Below are 23,834 nucleotides of genomic sequence, written 5' to 3'. Positions count from 1 at the left end.
TCCCCAGTCTTCAAGCACAGATAGCCGAGAAGGCTAGGGCGTGTGTCACTTGGCCAGTGGCATTCGTCTGCTCGGGTTCGAATCCCGTCCTGTGTGGCAAATAATTGGTGACCTGTGTGTTTGTAGCGATATACTACAACCACTGGGGCATAGTGAGGTGTTCATAATCCTTGGTTTAGACATACACCTCGAAATCATCGGATTGGGCGAATCTTTTAGCTAAGTGGTTGGTAGTGTATCCTATGAACATGCAGGTCACCAATGGCCGTTTTGCTATTTTTTTTAAAATAACCTTCCTCTCTATATCCCTTAGGGTTTTTTTAAAACAACGATATATCGTTTCATAGCACTGAAAGGGTTAACACCAAATTTCATCAAAGTCGGATAATTTTTGCTTGAGTTATCGTGCTAACAGACACATGTTTGCCCAAAAAAAAAAAAAAAAAAAAAAAAAAACTAAATCGGTCCTGGGCACAGGTCTTACCATGAGACCTACGGTAATAGCTTATTCCCTATATGAGAAATTGGCTTATAACACTCAAGATATATTAAATACTAAAGCATTTTGAACATGGAGGTTGTTGTACGAGAACTAAATCCTTTAACTAAAATTGTATTTAAAAGTGCAACTCTATAAAGGCACCTTGTATCAACTTCCACCCTAGCTGACCACATTTGTTTAGGAAGGCCACCTCCTCAGGTATGTAGGCCTGAACTCCTCATAAGTTAGATACACTAGATCAGACCAAGACAGGATTAAAACCTTTAAGACTGCTTGGCCAGGTAGACCTATTGAACCCTCTGACTGCCTAGGGACTTGGAAATGGTTTAAGGCCAAGGTTAGTCCCAGATAGACCCAGTTAAGAGACAGGTTTCATTATACAAACTGTAACAACACTGCTTAACAACAAGCCCCAAGTTGTTTTTAACTTGTTTGTAGTTCTTCTACTACCAGATTGTATCAAAAAGGTCATGTAGGTTAAAAATAGTTTAAGTACACGTCTCACTGCAAGATTTATGGAATCTGACACATTAGCATTTGGGGCTTAAAGGGTTTTGAGTTTATGTTTAATATGTAAATATAGTTAAACTTTTTTGAGACTTAATTACAGCTTTGGGTAGGAAAAATGAGGAAAGATTGAAAGACACAAAATTATATCTAAGATATAATTTACTTGAATGTTGTGGAAAATTTGTAAACATGTAAAGAAAAAAATGTATTTAAAAAAGAGAGATTAAAGCAAGTGTGACAAAGTAGAAAGAGAAAATAAGTATCCATGAGTACGAAAAAGCAAAAGAACAAACATCGTGAGGTATTAGTTTAACAAGGCCTAGATTTGAGTTTGAATTTATTGTAGTTTTAAGGCAGACATAAAATATTAGCAATAAATATGACACAAAAACCAAACTCCATATTAGCATTCTGAATCTCAGACAATTGCCTTTTTATTTAATATTTACTGCTGAATTTGACACTTTAATATCCGTTACTATCTTGACTATTTCTCTTCTCACATATTCAATCTGTTCGATCGATGTTAAATTATTCTGTAAGAACCCCTCAAATTCACGAAACTCCTGGACCAACTTTACTTTTTCTAAATACAGCGTTGTATCATGATCTTCGGTGTAACTGTGAGGTTCAGAGGCAACATTATCTATATCTGCTTCTCCGTTGATTTCTTGAACGATGCCTTCTTCTATCACCACTTCATTTTCTTCTATCACCACTTCATTTGAGATTATGTCATTGTCTCCAATTACTGCAACTATAAAAGCGTTCTCTTCAACATGTGTTTCTTTTATTTTTGATTTTTCTCTTTCTCTTCTTTCTCTCATCGCTCGTTTGTACTTTTTACCACATCCGAGACCTCCAAGGGATATTCTCAAGTACTTTGGATCTTTTTCGTGACCCACATGTACTGGTAAATATTTAACAACAACACTGTCACTTTCTTGATTTACTAACATAGCGGATGGACAGAAACCATTTATTTTACATGAACCTAAAGACTTAGTTTTCCTGACATTAGAACCTTTACTAACATAGTTTCCACTTCTGTTACAAATGTAGAACCGGTAAAAATCCTTCTCAGACTTACATTTTGGCATGTAATACACAGCATTCTCTTGTTCAACACTCCTTTTCCACAGCTTGAAATCCTCCTGAGAGTTAAAAGTGTGTGTTTGCCAATTCATCACTATGTTGTGCTTTGTCTCAAAATGTTTGTAAATTACTGATCTCCTATTTTCATATGAAATATACTCACACAACGGACATTTCCTCTTGGTATACTTTTTCGTCCCCAGCATATGCTTAGTTTTTTCATGGTACTTGAGGGACTTCAGGTGACTAAATTTGGAAGAACACATTGAACATTTAAATTGTCTATTCGGATTTTCGTTTTGGTGTTTCTTCATTAAATGACGTTGCAAATTACTTTTGTAAAAAGTTTCGTAATCGCACTGATCACATTTCAACTTGGGCAAGGATTTATTGCTGTCTACATTGTGAACAACGTCATTGTGCCGTTGTAGAGAGCTTTTCTGATTGTACTGTTTTCCACATGTAACACAAATTACCTTCTCTGCTGGTTCCGCAGGCTCGCCAATAGTGTGAACGTTGTGAATGCGTTTTATATGACGGTTACAGTACTTTTGGTTCATAAAATCCTTGCCACAGATGTAACAAACTGCTTTACCCGCTCCACTCATCTGCAACCCAAGATGAGAAGATGAATAAGTTTTATACGCAAGTAAAACAAAATGCTACGTTTCATCAACAAAACTGAGAAGAATATGATTTACAGTGCAGAATTATTCACATCACTTCCCTTTTTTTTAGCGAAATTACCTATAGGGAAAGAGAAAAATTGGAAGGCCTGTTATGAACACATGTTAAAAGTCTCATTTATTTATTCCTTTTTATTTTGTTCAACCAACATAGTTACATGGCAACCCTTACGGCCAATGTCAAAATTTTTAATTTTCAAATGAGTTGTGTAGCAAAATACAAATTTTCCTGAAGTAGTCGCTGTCTTCAATTGTGTTTTTTGGCCAGAAATAAATTGTTTACAACATTTGACGGAAATCGTCGAGGCCGTTTTCAAGATGTCTTTACAAGCACACAAGCATACATGTACAAGCAAATATTGCTCATACAAGTTAAGAGTATAGGATATGTGTGTGTGTGTCAATAAATACAATAGCTTGAGTAATTTTGGTCTGATTTTGATTAAATACTGCATGAATGTGTATAGAGCTGGAAAAACCTAGATGAGTTTGCAAACTACCAAGAATGGGTCATGGGAACGAGGTGTTATGGAGTTTTGAAGTTTCTCAAAAGTTGGTTTTTTCAAACTTTTACCCTCAAAACATGTAAATGTCAAATTTCTATCACATCCGTTGAGCAATATTGTATATTATAGCATTGTTGTGCAGAAAATTTCAAAAACTGTAAGCTACATTTAAAATTTTCCATGTCATTCTTAAGAAGAAAAACAACTGTTATAGGTAGTTTTCTTGTTTATGGATATATTTTGATCAAATTTATTTATTTCATCCAAGTATATACATTTGATCAAAGAACACTTTTTTCCTTCCCCGTAACAGCAATCCTAAGCACAGATTAACATAAACTCCTTAACCAAATCATATATCATAAGCACTGGTCTAATGTTATTTAACACACTCACTCCCGTGTGGAGAGAGACTTTACATACAGAGGAGTGTGACGGCTGGAACTGAACCTGCTAATATGGAATAAATAATATGACTTGTTTATGGCAAGTATTTTAATTCAAATCAAATCAGAATTTAAACTTACCTAGTCTGCAGGTTTGCTGTGGCGAGGGTAAGTTACTACACATCACTCACAGGCAAAATGTATTTAAAAGGCATAATTTTAAATGTATCTCTGTAGATACCTAACTGGGTCTATCCCATTCAAATGTTTGACTTAGTTTTAGAATAAATTGGTTTGGATGAGCCAGTGACCGAGTTTACTGCTATAAAATATTATTTCTTTTCTTATACACAAATTTTTCAAAAACACCAACTGAAAGATATGTTATTGTGAACGATGACTTCTTTTATGTCTAAATCACAGTGTGGAAAACTGAAAGAAGACATTAAACTTCTATAGAGGGTTGCCACCTTTGGTTAGGGAAATATTAAGTCAGTTCCCCTTTCCCTACAGAACTAACACAGGTAAAAGGGCCCAAAGTCGAGACATACTCAGTTATTCTTTTTTTACGAGTAAACTGGTACAGCTGGTTTGACAAATAGGATGTCTACTTCATTATTAAAATCAATGGTTATATACCCCCGCCGCAGCAAACCTGCAGACTAAGTGAATTTCCATCTACCTGCCTGGAATTCCACTAAATTATTCCCTTAAAATTGTCAGATTTATTTCCTATTTAAATATCATTAATTTTAATGAGTACATAGGTTTTGCTGCTACAGGGAAGAAAATAGGGGTTTTTATTGAAATACTGATAGCTTAGTACAAAGTAAACAAAATTTCAAAATGTCTTTAAAATAAGTCCATAGACAAGCAAGCTATAACAGTTTATTTAGCCTATTCTCCATAAAGAATAACATAGTAATTTTAAATTGACACTTTTTTGGGATCTTTCCCGTAACCATTAGGCATACAAAAATGATTCAATATACTAAATTATTTGTTTTTTTTTAGTTCAACAAAATAGTTTGCAAAGAAATTGCAAAATTTTATGTTTTCAGGGTGAAAAATGAAGAAATTCCATTTTTGCTCCATAAAACCCCCCATAAACCCCTGTTCCCATAGTTCAATCATGCTGGTTCGCAAACTTGTTTGAATACATGTAGGTTTACACCTTAACACCAAATTTCATCAAAGTCGGATAATTTTTGCTTGAGTTATCGTGCTAACGGACACAGGTTTGCTTCTGGGGACCCAAAAAAAAAAAAAAAAAAAAAAAAAAAAAAAAAAAAAAAAAAACTAAATCGGTCCCGGGCACAGGTGTTACCATGAGACCTACGGTAATAGCTTATTCCCTATATGGGAAATTGGCTTATAACACTCAAGATATATTAAATACTAAAGCATTTTGAACATGGAGGTTGTTGTACGAGAACTATATCCTTTAACTAAAATTGTATTTAAAAGTGCAATATAAAGGCACCTTGTATCAACTTCCACCCTAGCTGACCACATTTGTTTAAAGGAAGGCCACCTCCTCAGGTATGTAGGCCTGAACTCCTCATAAGTTAGATACACTAGATCAGACCAAGACAGGATTAAAACCTTTAAGACTGCTTGGCCAGGTAGACATATTGAACCCTCTGACTGCCTAGGGACTTGGAAATGGTTTAAGGCCAAGGTTAGTCCCAGATAGACCCAGTTAAGAGATAGGTTTCATTATACAAACTGTAACAACACTGCTTAACAACAAGCCCCAAGTTGTTTTTAACTTGTTTGTAGTTCTTCTTATCTACTACCAGATTGTATTAAAAAGGTCATGTAGGTTAAAAATAGTTTAAGTACACGTCTCACCGAAACGGCACACGGAAGATTTCTCAGGTGCCGTTTGACGTCACTAACTGCTGACGTCACTTTGAGGGAACACACATACAGCAACGATACGGTTAGAGCCATCGGCCTCGGTGGTGCAGTGGATTGCGTTGCGGGCTAATAATCCGAATGATCCGGGTTCGAATCCCGCCGGCGGCATTAACTTTTTATCAACATTTTTTTCATATTAGCAAGTTTGGTTGGTTTGGTTAGGTTATGACAGTTTAATTTTATAATAAAAAAATTATAAAATTGAATTTTAGGCAATTATAATTTTATTTTATGAACAAAACTATTTTTTATTTTTTAGATTAGTAAACCTTTATTCGATTTTTCCATTATCAGCACGTTTGGTTAGTTTGGTTAGGTTATGACAGTTTAATTTAATAATAGAAAATTATAAAATTGTCTGTTTCTTTAGACGCAGCAGTTAGTGACGTCAGCAGTTAGTGACGTCAAACGGCACCTGAGAAATCTTCCGTGTGCCCCACCGCACGTCTCACTGCAAGATTTATGGAATCTGACACATTAGCATTTGGGGCTTAAAGGGTTTTGAGGTTATGTTTAATATGTAAATATAGTTCAACTTTTTTGAGACTTATTTACAGCTTTGGGTAGGAAAGATGAGGAAAGATTGAAAGACACAAAATTATATCTAAGATATAATTTACTTGAATGTTGTGGAAAATTTGTAAACATGTAAACAAAAAAATGTATTTAAAAAAGAGAGATTAAAGCAAGTGTGACAAAGTAGAAAGAGAAAATAAGTATCCATGAGTACGAAAAAGCAAAAGAACAAACATCGTGAGGTATTAGTTTAACAAGGCCTAGATTTGAGTTTGATTTTATTGTAGTTTTAAGGCAGACATCAAATATTAGCAATAAATATGACACAAAAACCAAACTCCATATTAGCAATTTTAATCTCCGACAATTACCTTTTTATTTAATATGTACTGCTGAGTTTGACACCTTAATATCCGTTACTATCTTGACTATTTCTCGTCTCACATATTCAATCTGTTCGATCGATGTTAAATTTTTCTGTAAGAACCCCTCAAATTCACGAAACTCCTGGAACAACTTAACTTTTTTTAAATACAGCGTTGTATCGTGATCTTCAGTGTAACTGTGAGGTTCAGAGGAAACATTTTGTATATCTGCTTCTCCGTTGATTTCTTGAACGATGCCTTCTTCTATCACCACTTTATTTTCTTCTATCACCACTTCATTTTCTTCTATCACCACTTCATTTGAGATTATGTCATTGTCTCCAATTACTGCAACTATAAAAGCATTCTCTTCAACATGTGTTTCTTTTATTTTTGACTTTTCTCTTTCTCTTCTTTCTCTCATCGCTCGTTTGTACTTTCTACCACATCCGAGACCTCCTAGGGATATTCTCAAGTACATTGGATCTTTTTCGTGACCCACATGTACTGGTAAATATTTAACAACAACACTGTCACTTTCTTGATTTACAAACATAGCGGATGGACAGAAACCATTTATTTTACATGAACCTGAAGACTTCAGTTTCCTGATATTAGAACTTTTACTAACAAAGTTTCCACTTCTGTTACAAGTGTAGTATAAATCCTTCTCAGACCGAAATTTTGCCATGTAATACACAGCATTCTCTTGTTCAACACTCCTCTTCCACAGCTTGAAATCCTCCTGAGAGTTAAAATTGTGTGTTTGCCAATTCATCACTATGTTGTGCTTTGTCTCAAAATGTTTGTAAATTACTGATTTTCTTATTTCATATGAAACATAATCACACAATGGACATTTCCTCTTGGGATACTTTTTTGTCCCGAGCATATGCTTAGTTTTTTCATGGTACTTGAGGGACCTCAGATTACTAAAATTGGAAGGGCACATTGAACATATAAATTTTCTAAGTCTTTTCGGATTTTTGTTTTGGTGTGTCTTCATTAAATGACGTCGCAAATTAGATTTGAAAATAGTTTCATAATCGCACGTATCACATTTCAACTTGAGCAAGGATTTCTTGCTGTTTACATTATGAACAGCGTCATTGTGCCGTTGTAGAGAGCTTTTCTGACTGTACTGTTTTCCACATGTAACACAAGTTACCTTCTCTGCTGGTTCCACAGGCTCGCCAATGGTGTTAACGTTGTGAATGCGTTTTATATGACGGTTACAGCACTTTATGTTCATTAACTCCTTGCCACAGATGTAACAAACCGCTTTATCCGCTCCACTCATCTGCAATTCAAGATGGGAGGATGAATAGATTTGGATAGAATTGGAAGGCCTTTTATAAACACATGTTAAAAGTCTTATGTTAACTTTTTTTTATTTTGATCAACCAACATAGTAACATGGCCAATATTAAAATTTTAAATTTTCAAATGAGTTGTGTAGCGAAATTCAAATTTTCCTGAGGTAGTGGCTGTCTAAAATCACGTTTTAAGGCCAGAAACAAATTATTTACAGCATTTGAAGGAAATCGTCGAAGCCGTTATTGAGATTTCTTTGCAAGTATACAAGCATACATACATGTAAAAGCAAATATTGCTCATATAAGAGTATAGGATATGTGTGTGTGTGTCGATAAACACAATAGCTCGAGTAATTTTGGTCCGATTTTGATGAAATTCTGCATGAATGTGTAGGGCTGGAAAAACTTAGTTTGCAAACTGCCAAGTCTAATGGGCCATGGAAATGAGGCGTTATGGAGTTTTTAAGTTTCTCAAAAATTGGTTTTTTCAAACTTTTACCCTCAAAACATGGAAATGTCAAATTTCTATTACAGCTAATGAGCAATTTTGTATAATATATCATTGTTGTACAATTAAATTTGTTATACAGAAATTTTCAAAAACTGTAAGCTACATTTAAAATTGTTTATGAAATTCTTAAGAAGAAAAAGAAAACTGTTTCCATGTAATTCTTAAGAGGAAAAAGAAAACTGATATGATTTGCTTGTTATTGGAAATATTTTCATCAAATTTATTTATTTCATCTAATAGCCCAAGAGCCCATGACTGCCAGACATTCGTCAATTTATAAAAGCTTAAAGTTTCTCAGCAAATGCTCCCAGTTCAGTTAAAAAAGATCGGCAACTATGATATTTGGATTTTGGTTACTTTGGCAACAAAAAGGTAACAAAGGTCTGAAATTTGCAAATAATCATCGTTATAGTATAAAGCTTGGTTCTTTCTTCAGAGGAATGTTAGAAATCATTTCCCCCATTGCCAGACACTTTGTGCGGTTTAAACCCTCTGCCAGACACCCTTAAAAACTAGGTATGACGAAGATTAATTTTCGTCATTTTATAAAAGCTGAAATTGATATATGTTATTTGGGGAGCTATCAAAAGAAGTTTTCTCAAAAGCCAGACACTTTCGATGGTAACTTCATCTAGCCAGACACTTTAAAGTCTGCCGTAATAAGCTTAACTGTTACATGCAAACAGTGACTTCAGTTCCAGTATAGAACTGGTTTCTTCACCAAATGTAACAGGGTGAAATCACAACTTATTTGTAATCTTAATTCCGTTAATTTACATAATAGTATAAAAGCTGAATTTGATGTATGTTACTTGGGAAGCTATGAAGGACATTTCCTCAAGAGCCAGACACTTTCGTTGGTTATTTCATCTAGCCAGACACTTTAAAAGTATGTTGTAATATAATAGGTAGTTGTGGGCTTAACTGCTACACACAGTTTGGAATATTTACAGTTTGGTATAGTTTTCTGTGCCCAATGGTTTTAGAACATAATTACATATTTTCAAAACACTGCAGGAATAAACAAACAATGAAATGCAAATATAACATATGATTACATCAAACATATGGTTTATTATAAAAACAGACTGTGAGGAAGAAAGTGTTTACTACTGTTATGGCCTCTTTCATTTTTTGTTCTGCTTCAGTTTTGTCTTTGTCATGGATTGCCATGCTAATGTCATCTGCATACAGACATAGTCTAATATTATCAATTTTATTTGTCAAAAGTTCCTGCATACCTCCCAGATAACACAAGAATAAGAACGGCCCTAAAACAGATCCTTGAGGTACCGAGTATTTAACCTGTCTTAACTTAGATTTAACATCATATTCATTTTTGTTGTCTACAAATTTAATGTTAACATACTGTTTCCTCCCTTCTAAGTATGACTTAATCCAGTTTAACTCTTTACCAGAAATACCATTACTTTCAAGCCTATTGATTAATTTGGGATGGTGAACACTATCAAAAGCTTTAGTCATATCTAAAAAAGCACCAACAACACAATTGTCTTTATCTAAATTATCTAAAATATCTTCAATAAAAGATATCAATGCTGATGTGGAGCCGTGTTGTTCTGAGTCTAACATATCGTTTTTTTCATAATAATCTATTAATTGGTACAGTATACTTTTCTCAAAGAGTTTGGAAAGAGATGGTTGTATTGCTAATGGTCTATAATTAGAAACCTCCTCAAGTGTCCCCTTTTTATGAACAGGAATTATCTTGGAAATTTTTAGCTGTGCCGGGTAAACACCAGTTATAAGGGAAGAGTTTATAACGTGAACCAATGGCTTTAATAGAACTGATTTGGCTTCTTTTAGAATTTTAGTTGGAATTTCGTCATATCCGGATGACCACTTTGGTTTCAGAGAATCAATCATATTATTTAGTATTTTCTCGTCAATGGTTTTGCAATTGAATCTTGTTTCTGTAGAGTAAGCGTTTATACCAACTGGTAACACGTTTTTATTAAGGTTAATTTTGGGTATGACCTGATTTTCCACCACATCAGCAAAGTAATCATTTAAAACATTTGAAACAATATCAGGGTTTTTAATTTTAATTCCATTGTGCTTTAGAACAATATTAGAAAATTGCTTTTCTCTTTTACTTCGTATTTCGTTGTTCACCATTCTCCATACCGTTTTGTTAACATTAGCAGAATTTTTAATTTTATTACTAAACATATTTTTTTTCTTTGTTTGAATCATTAGGTTATACTGCTTCTTTTGTTCTTTAATAAGGTTTTTTAATACTATATTACTTTTGTTGTTTCTATACACATGGTACTGATCAATTATGTTTCTTCTCTTAAAAATGACTTCATCATCAATCCATTGGTTGTGATTATTATGTTTTACTGTTTTGGCTTTTGGAAAATGCAAATTGAAATAATATTTCAGAATATCGTAAAAATAGGTAAATTTTTCATCTACTGGTCTAGTGTACAGCTGGGTCCAATCTTCATTAGCTAGATCTTTAATAAACATGTTTATACTATCCTGGCTGAACTTTCTACTCTCCAAATTTATTTTACACTTCTTATCATTGCTACCCTTAGTTACTATTAACTTAAACAGTTGCCCATCATGATCTGACAGACCAGTGATAAAGCATTCTACTCCGTAACTTTTACTATTTATGTTAGTTACAAAATTATCTATTGCTGATTCACATTTTTGAGTAGTTCTAGTGGGAATATTAATTGTATAATGAAGACCATGCATTTTTAAAATATTCATAAAATCACTTTTCTTTTTACCCTCTTTTAAAACATCAATATTTAAGTCCCCACCCATTACAAAGTTTGTCTTTTTTCTGTCCATCATATCCAATAACAGGTTTAATTTCTGTAGAAAGTCATCAATATTTTCTGATGGTGTTCTATATACCCCAGCAATTATTAGTTTTTCCTTCCCTGTTTTTATTTCAATTAATGAAGACTCAAATATTTTATCTAGATTAATGTTTTTAATGGATTGGCAATTTAAATTTTTAAATGAAATTTTTTCTGATAGAAGAATAATTACCCCTCCACCATTGTAATCTGTTCTGGCATAACAACTAGCTACTATATAACCCGGTATTTTCAATTTTTCAATTTCATGCATTTTTAATTTGTGCTCAGTTAATATAATTACTTCCGGTTTTATTTCTTCAATTGTTATTACAGTAGAACCTCTTTAATCCGAACTAATTGGGACCGGGGGTAGTTCGGACTAGTGAATAGTTCAGATTACAGAACATATTGTTGTTTTTATATAACAATAGCTAGGGAAAAGTGAAAAATGCTTTACAAAGTAAAATACAGTGTTTATTTAATACAGTAATGGACATAGGGAATAAACAGTATTCTACTGTACATTACAATAGAAATAATTATGGTGTGTATATCAATAAATAAAGTATACAATAAAAAACTACTGTTCTGTATATAGAGTACAGCAATGTGGCGTTCGGATTAGTGGACGTTCGGATTACAGGGGTTCGGATTAAAGAGGTCCTACTGTATTAAAGAGTCAATTTTAGATTTGAGATGTTGGATGTTTTGATGAAATATATTTAAAATGTTAGTTTTTAATTTTGTAATGTTAAATGGAATTTGTTTTAAAGGCTTAATTACTTTTTGGCAACCAGGGCCATGTTTGTGCTTCTAAAAAACTACTTTTAGTAGTTACATGATCTTCATTATTTACATACTGTATTATGCTATTATCTAAACTAAGAACACTTTGGGTAGTTGGGGTAGAGTGTCGGTTGAGTGTAATGTGTTGTGGTGTAGAGGGATTCACATTTGGTGATCTTATAATTTCACATGACACTATGCTCTGCTTTTGCACTTCACACTGCTGGTGACTTGTCTTGCTGCACTGAAGCTCGAAGTTTTCAGCTCCGAAGATTAATTTTCATCATTTTATAAAAGCTGAAATTTATATATGTTATTTGGGGAGCTATCAGAAGACGTTTTCTCAAAAGCCAGACACTTTCGTTGGTAACTTCATCTAGCCAGACACTTTAAAGTCTGCCGTAATGAGCTTAACTGTTACCTGCAAACAGTGAATTCAGTTCCAGTTTGGAACAGGTTTCTGTGCCAAATGTAAACGGTTAAATTACTTACTTTCTTCCTCACAGTCTGTTTTTATAATAAACCATATGTTTGATGTAATCATATGTTATATTTGCATTTCATTGTTTGTTTATTCCTGCAGTGTTTTGAAAATATGTAATTATGTTCTAAAACCATTGGGCACAGAAAACTATACCAAACTGTAAATATTCCAAACTGTGTGTAGCAGTTAAGCCCACAACTACCTATTATATTACAACAGACTTTTAAAGTGTCTGGCTAGATGAAATAACCAACGAAAGTGTCTGGCTCTTGAGGAAATGTCCTTCATAGCTTCCCAAGTAACATACATCAAATTCAGCTTTTATACTATTATGTAAATTAACGGAATTAAGATTACAAATAAGTTGTGATTTCACCCTGTTACATTTGGTGAAGAAACCAGTTCTATACTGGAACTGAAGTCACTGTTTGCATGTAACAGTTAAGCTTATTACGGCAGACTTTAAAGTGTCTGGCTAGATGAAGTTACCAACGAAAGTGTCTGGCTTTTGAGAAAACTTCTTTTGATAGCTCCCCAAATAACATATATCAATTTCAGCTTTTATAAAATGACGAAAATTAATCTTCGTCATACCTAGTTTTTAAGGGTGTCTGGCAGAGGGTTTAAACCGCACAAAGTGTCTGGCAATGGGGGAAATGATTTCTAACATTCCTCTGAAGAAAATATGAAAGAACCAAGCTTTATACTATAACGATGGTTATTTGCAAATTTCAGACCTTTGTTACCTTTTTGTTACCAAAGTAACCAAAATCCAAATGTCATAGTTGCCGATCATTCTTAACTGAACTGGGAGCATTTGCTGAAAAACTTTCAGGTTTTATAAAATAACGAAGGTCTGGCAGTCGTGGGCGTTTGCTCTATAAGTATATACAAGTTATAAAAAACACTTTTTCCTTCCCCGTAACAGCAATCCTAAGCACCGGTTAACATAATATAAGCACTGGTCTAATGTTATTTAAATAGGGAATAAATAATATGACTTGATTATGGAAGTATATGAGTTAAAATCCAACCAGAATTGAAATTCACCTAGTCTGCAGGTTTGCTTTGGAGAGGGTAAGTTACTCTACTACACATCGCTTACAGGCAAAATGTATTTAAAAGGCATAATTTTAAATATCTGAAACATACCAAAATTCAATTCAATTAAAATTATCTACAATGCAGTTGTCTGCTTGTAATATTGAGCAGAGCTAGCGGAGACTAGGACGGTGGCAACGTCCTGTAATCCAGCTACTAGGTCACAAATTGTGGGTTTTTATAGGCATGCACTGTGGATGCGATACTCCCTGAGTGGATTAACGTCCACACTAGTGAGTACTACGACTATCTGCAGCACTATCCTGATATTAAGACCCATTTTTTAATACCAAGGCAAAAATGTGGTTCGGATTCCACTAAAAACTGTAGGTCCCTTAGCTGTGTGGGCTATTAATTAACAGCTGTGTGTAAGGAATAGAATAGAATAGAATAGAATAGATTTATTGGTCATTCAGTAATTACACTATAATTACAATAGACTTCGTCAAGTTTAAACAATAAGTAGTCATAATACACAAGAGTCATAAATAATAATATCTACCTAATTTAAAAATCACAGCCTCTTATATCTAAATCAAAAAATTCATTGATGTGGTATAATGGCCTACTTTGAAGCCAAACATATAATTTACTGTTAAATGCATTGTCAGAAATACTTTGAAGTTCCAAGGGCAGTTTGTTGAACAATTTGATTCCCAATGAGTTATGATAGTTATTAGTTAGACTTAACCTATTTTTTTGGAATTTCCAGTTTGCATTTATTTCTAGTGTTGTGTTTATGAATTTCATTTCTTTTGACCAATAAATTAACATTCTTTTTTATCAAAATCAGAACCTCATAGATGTATAAATTTATCACTGTCAGAATCCCAGTTTGTAAAAATAATGGTCTACAGTGATCTAGGCTATCTGCACCTGATAAAATTCGGATAGCTTTTTTCTGTACTAAAAGAACATGTTCGATTCCAACACCATTACCCCACACTATAAGACCATACCTAAGCAAACTTTCAAAAAAGGCATAATATGACATTTTTAAGTACTTATCTGATACAAGTTTTTTTAGGTTTATCAGAAGGTAAATTACTCTGGACAATTGTTTACATACATTTTCAATATGAACTTTCCAAGAGAGCCTACTATCAATAGTAATACCTAGTAACTTAACAGGTGAACAGTTTTCTAAATCTACATCCCTAAAAGAAATTTGCAAATTACATGTTTTACTTTCATTTAAATACAAGCTATTTGAATTAAACCAATTGACAGTATCAGTAATTGAGGTAGTTAGTAGTTAGTAGAATATGACGGCCTTAGTCACTAACAAGACTACAAGATCGCGCCACTCATATTACACTCATCTCCATTCATACTTGGCTTAAAATACTTACTTTGTAAGGTCACCATTTCATTGAAAAGTATTAAAGTAAAGCATATTAATCCAATAATTTTCTAAAGTAAATGCTACATCTGTTTCTTGTAAATGAGATATATACTTGCAGTATTCAATGTCAATGGTATATTTGATTCACATAAATGGAATTTCTATTTGCATTATCCAAAATCAATCATAAGTCTGGTTCACGTAAATGAATTGTCTACTTGCATTATCGAATGTCAGTGATTTTTGGTTCGCATAAATAGAATGCCTATTTGCAGTATCCAAAGTCAATGGTACGCCTGGTTCACTTAAATGGAATGTCTATTTACAGGTTCTAAAGTCAATGAGTTTGATTCACGTAAGTGAATTGTTTCCTTGCAGTATCCAAACTTAATCGTACAATTGGTTCACGTAAATGAGTTGTTTACTTGCAGTATCCTAAATCAATGGTACACCTGCTTCACATAAATGCATAAATGAGATATATACTTTCAGTATCATAAGTCAATGGTTAATTTTTTTTATTCACGTAAATGGAAAGTCTACTTGCAGTATCCAAACTCAGTGGTAGGTCTATATTTGGTCCACATAAATGGAATGGCTATTTGAAGTATTTGAAGTCAATGGTACATCAGCCTAGTTACGGGGACCCTTATTATTGGTTATTCATTTTGTAGTAAACTATGCTCAATGATATTAATCCAATTGTTCTTCTCTTTTTCTCTCTTTGGCATTTATAATGTGCTATTTTAGATGATTCGTTGACTAACATATGTTTCGACTCTTGTTGTTTACCTTTTTATTGTTATCTCGCAAATAATGTCATGATGACCAATTAATTCATAAGGCCCATGTTAAATTTCTAAAAGTTTAAATCCATGTAGGGAAAAGCTTTGTGGTCCGATTTGTATCATTTCAGATCTATACCTTCCCGTGTTGGGTAATGTGACTGTGTTAAATTTTGTGCAGATCGCTTCAGCCGTTGTAAAACAAAAAGCAGGAGTGTAGTACAAGAGCTTCGCATCGCTCTGCTCAATAAATTTAGAATATATACTTTGATCAGTAGGGAAAGAGAAGTAAATTACAATTCATCAAATGAATTAAATAGTTTTGTTTTTAAATCTTTTGATATTTAATTCTGCTTGTATGTCCTTCGGAAGTTTGTTAAGGAATTTTGTATCGGCGTATTTGGGTTTCTTTTCAAAAAGGTGCAATTTATGAGGTCTTAATGCTAAGCTGCCTCGATTTCTTGAATGTCCACTATTGACAGGGCCTTGCAAGCTGTGAGTTCCCACTGTGGGCCAGAAAGGCAGGGTTACAAAAGGCAAAAGAAAAAGTTGTAAAGAGAACTAAAGATGCAGACCACATTAGCTCAACCCCAATATCAGGATAGGGTGCGACGAAACCGCAACTTGTATGGGTATAAATTGACCCTTGATCAGCTGGCTTTAGCGGTAAAAGCAGAGGCAATGTATTTTTACAGGAGAGGCAATGTACAGTATACTCAAATAACGCTTCTATGGGAAGCTGTCTAAACCGATCATATGTATTGTGGACGTGCCGGGAATCGAACCCGACCCTCCAGCACCAAAATCCAACCACTAAGCTAGCAACACCCCCTAATGTTATTTAAATCGGGAATAGATCTGACGTGTATTACAACTACTCCGTGTATTTTATCCTGATTCTTCCATGTTAGTGTCACTATAAACAGATGCTGAAGGATGAAATTCTGGCCACCAACATGTGTGAGGCCTTTTAATCAGGATTGTTTGCCTTATGGAGTTCATTTACATTACAGGAACAAAATATTTCTAGAATTATTTACTAGTTGGGAGTAAAATGTAAATCGTAGGAATCGATAATTGTACTATGAACAATTTAGATTAGCTTAATAGCAACAGTTTTTAAAGATACTATCACAGTTAAGTGTCCATGTTATTTGTAACATGTTTGATAAAAGAATTTAACAATACAACTGTAATTGTATTCTCCAAACCGTGTGCGCCGGAACCTATGGTAACCATGGTAACTGCAGCATGGCTGACAGTCTATATTTATTTCTTTTGTCCATGCTCTTAAGCACGTGTCACACTAGGCTGCTTGTCAGCCGCTAATGACCAGCGTCCGTGGGACCTCGTAATGAATACTTAAGTGATTATTGAGGATATGTGAGAACTGGTTTTGAAAATGCAACAACTCAACTGTAAGCTGCTTCTTGACGTTCCTACTACTATTATGAAACGTCCCACAAGCAGGCATAGTTTTGTAATAAATTTAAGAAATCAGTAACCTGCTTCCCGACCACTTAAGCTCAGTCATTTCTACGCTACAAATTTCTACTTTTAATCGCCTAGTTTAAAGCTAAGTTCTTGTCGCCATTTCGTGCTTGGGTCCTCATAAACCAGTACTTAATCGATTTTTGAGGATGTGTGTGAAAGAGAAAGAACTTTATTTAAAAATGTTAACCGGGAGAAGAGGCTTTAGTGGACCAAGCCTTGCATACAAAAAAAAGAGCAGTTAGGAGCTTCTGCATGCCGGTTGCAAAAAATAAAAAGAGGAATCAGAAACATAGGCCTATAAAAATGTTTTACGAATGTCACCACATACATTCCAAGAATTGCTAGAACTATTTAAACCTCGAATTAAAAAACAAAAAACACACACACAAACTGGTGCTTTTGTATAAAATCAAGTTGAAAATTATCTTTGGTTGCCGCTGGCACGCTTCTAGAGGTGGTCAGACTACGCTGCTGACTGGCACAGCGAGTGCGAGTGATCACGTGAACTCTAGTCGCCGCCGCCTCACTACCAAAAGTTGAACATGTCCGACTTTGCCAGCCGCTGACAAATACTCGCTGGCTGGCAATGTCAGCTGCGAATGTTGTGGTCCCATTAAGCTGACAGTAGCGGCTTCTTTCAGTTTGCCGCTGATGCTAGCTTAGTGTGACCCGAGCTTTTACCTAGACTATCAGCTACGTCAGAAATTTTTGATTTAATAAACTTTTTAGAAATTGACAACTATGAGAACATTGAAAGTTGGGCAAAGGTCAATATATCGGTTGGGTACCTAAAATGGTAAAACCTGGTGGACTTTCACTCATGATCTGTATATTCAAAGGAAGCATGTGACTATTATTTTTATTAAAGTCGTATGTTTTTATATTTGACTAGTTAACCGCCCGTGCTCTGCCAAGGGAATATTGTCAGCAATAAAAGACATAATAATTAACAAATAGCCTACTGTTTATCTTTGTATTTTATTTAGGGGCTGCTTAATTTTTTACATTAAAAAGAACTGATAGTTTGCCTGTATAAACTATTTTATGTTAATCAAACCGATATATTAGTTTAACCAAATGATTGGTTAATATTAATTCGAGTTTCACGAGTGTACATGTTGCAAAGTATTACAGGAGTTATTTCAAAGCGAATAACAGTCATAGTTACAATGAGTTTAAGAGAGTCAACTCAAAGATTACCGGTGTGTAACTCAGACCATGTTTATCTTCGTTATTGATAAACCTAAAGCATTCCGGCCGGTTTTCTCCTTCTCAAAATGCCTCTCTGTACAGGCAACACAGGTCATTGATAGAGGGCCAATTGAGAACGAAAAGTCGTTTTGGGGTAGTGTTAGGGTGCATTTGTAACCTAATAGTTGAGATTGTCCAGGGTCAGGTGCTGACTGTGAAGGGGACGATGTCGAAGTTGGACAACGTTAAACGTGGACTAGGATAAAAACAGACACCGCCTCAATCAGACAACAATGAACCTGGACACATTCAAATGTGTCCAAGTTTAACGTTGAACGCAAACGACGAACCTGGACACGTTTTAAGTTGTCCAGTGTTGGCGTTGCACGACACGACGAAACTGGACACATTTCCAATGAGACGTCAATGGATAAAATCGGTTAAGAAATGGCGGAGGAGTTTAACCGACAAAGTTTCATGTAGCGTATTAATTATATAGATTTGAAAAATAAATAGTAGGCTTATACGAACTGTGCAATGCTGATTACCTAAGAAGCAGCTACTTATGATATGGAGATAATTTGTTCAAGTATATTCCTGTATTCGTTGTTTTTTTTTTTCATTACATTTGTTGTATGGAATAGATACATAAATACTTACATGTAAATCACACATCAGCAGTTGGTCGCATTTCACGAATCTTTGACCCATTCTGTGAGTAACAGCTGTGTTTACATCGTATATATAAAGTTGGGCATACTTTGTTCAATGTTAGAGGGTATTAACGGTCCAATCCGATGGTAAAAGGAGTCCCGGATCTTAAAATGATATAGACTACCAGAAAGATGTTGATTCAAGTGAGACTTAGAACTCGCCATTTCAAATGCAGATTTGTATGATATTATTATTACTCAAATATTTTTTTGATTCTTTTGACCCATAATACTTTGTTTATAGTCGCTGTTGATTTTCCATAAACTCAAAATGCTGATAAGGAGCTCATTTTACCTTCTCCTTCTGACAACATAAGGAGAATAATTTATGCCTGGTTAATGATTACTTTTAGCGAATTTCCCTATAGGGAAGTAGCTATTACCGTAGGTCTCATGGTAAGACTTAGGCCCGGGACCGATTTACTTTTTCATTTTGATGTCCCCAGAGGCCAAAAACACCATTCGTTCAAATTTTTATATATGTATATATATATATAGATTTATATATATATATGTGTCCGTGAACACGATAACTTGAGTAATTTTAATCCGATTTTGATGAAATTTGGTTTGAAGGTGTAAGGCGGGATAAACTTGAATGAGTTCGCAATCCAGCATGATCGGACCATGGGAACAGGATTTTATGGGGTAAAAATTGGTTTTTCTCACTTTTGACCCTCAAAACACAAAACTTTCCAATTTTTCTCTAAACCTTCTTAAAGAGCTTAAAAAAACAAACAATTCAGTATATCAAAGTGTTTTTGTACGGTTATTGGTTACGGAGAAAACTAAACAAAATTTAAATTTAAAATTCCCATGTTATTCTTATGGAGAATATTGTAAAATGTTGTAGTTTGCTTGTTTATGGATATCTTTTGATCAAACTTGGCAAATATATTCATTTTATACTAAGCAATAATTATTTTACTTAAAACACACTATTTATTAGTTTCCTTGTAGCAGCAAACCTAGGTACTCGTTAAACCTAATGTGATTTAAATAGACCAATTGAAAATCAATTCAGCCAAATGGAAATTCGCTTAGACGGCAGGTTTGCTGCGGCGGGGGTATTTCTTTTTCTTTTTGTACTTTTCACACCCTGGGGTTATTGATAACTAAACCTACATGGATCTTTATATCAGAGTAAGACTCAATAAAACACAAGAAGTTATACTAACATGCTTTGCAACCAAGTCAATCAGATTTTAAACTACTAAGCTTCTGGTTTTTTTTTACCAGTTAGTGCTATAGACTGTTTGCTGTTAAGTGACTGATCAAGCGGTCCGAGGCCAGCACTATAAATTGAGGGTTTAAATCCTATAGCACCACTTAGTTCACCGCTAAGTGCAACACATGAGGAATCCATCCCTCTGGTAACTCAGTTTTGTGGTAGAGACACACCTAATCTATATAATTAATACGCTACATGAAATTTTGTCGGTTGAACTCCTCCGCCATTTCTTAACCGATTTTATCCATTGACGTCTCATTGGAAAGAGCGTGTTGCGTAGATTTGCAAACTGGCCTTACATTTTTGAAAAAGTCCCTTGGGCTCTGCCCCAGTGGCTTTGAAAGTTCCCATGTTATCCTTATGAAGAACATAATTGTTTACATTTTGATCAGCTGTATAATTTAATTGCTGTTATTTATTTTTAAATTCAATGAAACGCATTGAGTAAATTTATTTATTATTTGAGTTTGTGTAAACATAACCTCTAATACGGATCGTGTTAGTTTAGTATGGTTGTATCTTAAATTTGTGTATTTATCGTTGTTTTGAGTCGCTATGACGGATCGTGTTAGCATGATGGTAACATAAATTTGTGCATTTATCGTTGTTTTGTGTAGCAATAATTTGTTTATTTGTTGTTTTTTTCTTTTAAATGCCTCCGACGCGACTACAACGAAACATAGACAGGAGGCGTAATCGTGATAACGACCGCAGCTACAGAACAGGGGCGCGTAATAGACTTAACTCATCACAGTCAGCACCTGACCCTGGACAATCTCAACTATTACGCTACAAATGCGCCCTAACACTATCCTAAACCGACTTTTCGTTGTCAATAATTGGCCCTCTATCAATGACCTGTGTTGCCTGTACAGCGAGGCATTTTGAGAAGGAGAAAACCGGACGGATTGCTTTAGGTTTATCAATAACTAAGATAAACATGGTCTGAGTTATACACCGGTAATCTTTAAGTTGACTCTTTTAAACTCATTGTAAATATGACTGTTATTTGTTTTGAAATAACTTCTGTAATACTTTGCAATTGCTCGAATTCGAGCAACATGTACACTAGTACAATAGTACAACATTAAACCTCTCTGATGATAGTTGGCGAGATAGGTGGATTCTTTGATAGTCAAACCTTAAATAATGCACTTTCCTACTTTTTACCTCGCCTTATGTTACTGTGTATGCCCCTACCCAAACCTTGTTTAAAAATTTTTGATTCTGCTGTTTTTGAAATAAGAGAATGATTCATGTAGGCATTATTAAGTCAATGAAAACACAGAGCACGACAGGTCAAAACAAAGAAAGGAAAAAATTCATAGGTGGGCTCATTTTTGGATGGTTATAGATTAGATTGTAATATTATCCTGATTGTAATAGAATCGGCACTTACATAAAATCTGGCGAGCGTCAACCCGATTCAAACACGAAAATAAACTTGGCTACTTATAAATATTTTTTAACACATACTTTCACCAAGATAGTATCACTTTATACTCCTTCGAGAGGCAGATAATTTACTATCAGTAAGAAGTCGGTTATAAAAGGATAAAACAATTTGCACTTCAAACGTAACAACCTATTGTAAAGATAAGTTAATCAATCTTCAAAATGTCAAGATTGTTGACAACACCTGTATCAGCTACTTTCCTAACAATCAAACTGAATAGTTACAGTAGAACCTTGATAGTTCGACACTTTGTGGATGTCTAACTATCGAAATGTCGAACTATAGGGAGTAAATGGAGTTATACAGGAAAGTAAAAACACAAGTCTCATAGGCTACAGAAATTACCCAAATTTATAAAGTACTAAAAAGCTTCATAATTTGGGTTGCTGGAATTTTATCCCCATGGAATTTTACCCCCTGGCAATGCTGACGTCACAATGACGTAGTAACCAGAGTGCTCAAAAGTTTGTTCGCGGGCGGAATTTCACCCCTGCGGATTTGGAAGAAAATGGAGCGTTAGCAATAAAAACCTGAATTTTACCCCCTGTCCATATAACTAGCGTTTAGACAACTGATGATGTACGGGCCGGATTTATACGCCTGGAATTTTACCCACCGGAATTTTACCCCCTGGCCGGATATAAAAGTTATGAGGAATGATTGATTTTCCTATTTCTGTTTGTAAACATTTTATTATTAAGTAGCCTATCTTTATTTATTTATTTTGTAACCTCTTCTAAATAAACAGAATTCGCTGTTTAATTTTGATGTTCGGGATTTGCGTTTGAGGCCAACTGTTGGTTAATAAGTATGTAAAATAAACTGAGTATCTTATTTAAATGATAATTGGGCGAACATTTCTTCGTAAAGAAACAACAAGGCATATTTTGTTATTGTTACAATACAAACAAAAAACATTGTTCACGACGGTTGTATAATAAAACGTTAAAGAAGTCTTCGAATCAATTACGATTCTGATGTTTGTTTATAGGTCATATTAACCAAAAGTTAGCTTCAAAGGTCGAATCCTGATACTTGAATCTCAAAATTAAAATTAAAAACCTCTTTCATTAGTTGATGTTAGGCTACTTAATAATGAAACGTTTACTATTAAATAAAAACTGAATGAAGATAACTAACCATTTTCACTCATTTATATATCTGGCCAGGAGGTAAAATTCCGGGGGTAAAAATCCAGTGGGTAAAATTACGGGGGTAAAATTACAGGGGTAAAAATCCGGGCTGTACATTTTGAGCTTACCTCATGAAGGAGGTAAAAGTCCGGGGGTAAAATTACGGCCCGTACACTCTAGGTTTTTATAATTTGATGTGTTCTGATTAAATTCACAACCGTGAAAATATACGTTTAATCCATCAAACTGATGTCGCGAAACTCAAAAGTTTGCAGCCAGAATTTTACCCCCTGGTTTGTGACGTAATGTTCGCCCAGGGGGTAAAATTCCAGGGTGATAAAAATCCGCCACCCCCACAATTTCACTGTTCATTAGATAAGTCTCAAGTCAACAATAAATGACAAATTAATGTTCAAGTCAGCCCACATCACAATAGTAACCATTAAATATCACTTGACGAAATAGATCAGCCCGTGTCGAACTACAAGGAGTGTCAAACTATCGAATGTTCAACTATTGAAGGTTTACTATAATAACATTATTTTTAAGATAATTTTTGTTTTATATTTAATCTAATTTTTAATAGTGCCAAGGTCTTTAAACTAGAAATTGAAATACAATGTGCTTATTATTTTGGTTCATGCCTACCATTAGATTTCATCTTGGTTAGCTTATCAAATCATTAGAACTTTTTTACTCATTTTCTCTCTGGTTATCCAAAAAAGGAATTTTAGTTTTTAGATGAACATTAGACACACACTCTGATAAGTTGAAAAAGAAAATAGTATCTCGTCCTATTGGGAGATGGGTGATAATAAGGTGATTGGTGAAGAAATTTCCAACGGGAATAGGCTACAGGAAATCCACATCATGTGCATCGGATTAAGGTGAATTTTAACTAAGGCCTAATTAATTTGAAAGTAGGGATTTTAGTTAGTAAAATTAGTGAGTAG

General features: G+C 34.3%; 1 protein-coding gene across 2 annotated transcripts in view; it reads right to left on the bottom strand.

Annotated features, from left to right (window-relative positions):
• LOC128991564 (putative sodium-dependent multivitamin transporter) overlaps positions 1-23,834 on the bottom strand; it is a 54,116-nt gene that overhangs the window by 24,473 nt on the left and 5,809 nt on the right. The window contains exon 3 of one of the 2 annotated variants that reach the window (XM_054414558.1): positions 2,271-2,715. The exons of the other annotated variant lie outside the window; for it this stretch is intronic. Coding sequence (XP_054270533.1) covers positions 2,271-2,715 — 445 coding nt within the window. The remainder of the gene's footprint in view (positions 1-2,270; positions 2,716-23,834) is intronic. 2 annotated transcript variants of the gene reach the window in all.

This window comes from Macrosteles quadrilineatus, unplaced genomic scaffold, assembly GCF_028750875.1.
Source record: "Macrosteles quadrilineatus isolate MER2022 unplaced genomic scaffold, UCM_ALF_1.0 Scaffold_4__1_contigs__length_99947679, whole genome shotgun sequence".
NCBI classification, from domain to species: Eukaryota; Metazoa; Arthropoda; class Insecta; order Hemiptera; family Cicadellidae; genus Macrosteles; species Macrosteles quadrilineatus.
This window is presented reverse-complemented; position numbering and strand designations above follow the sequence as displayed.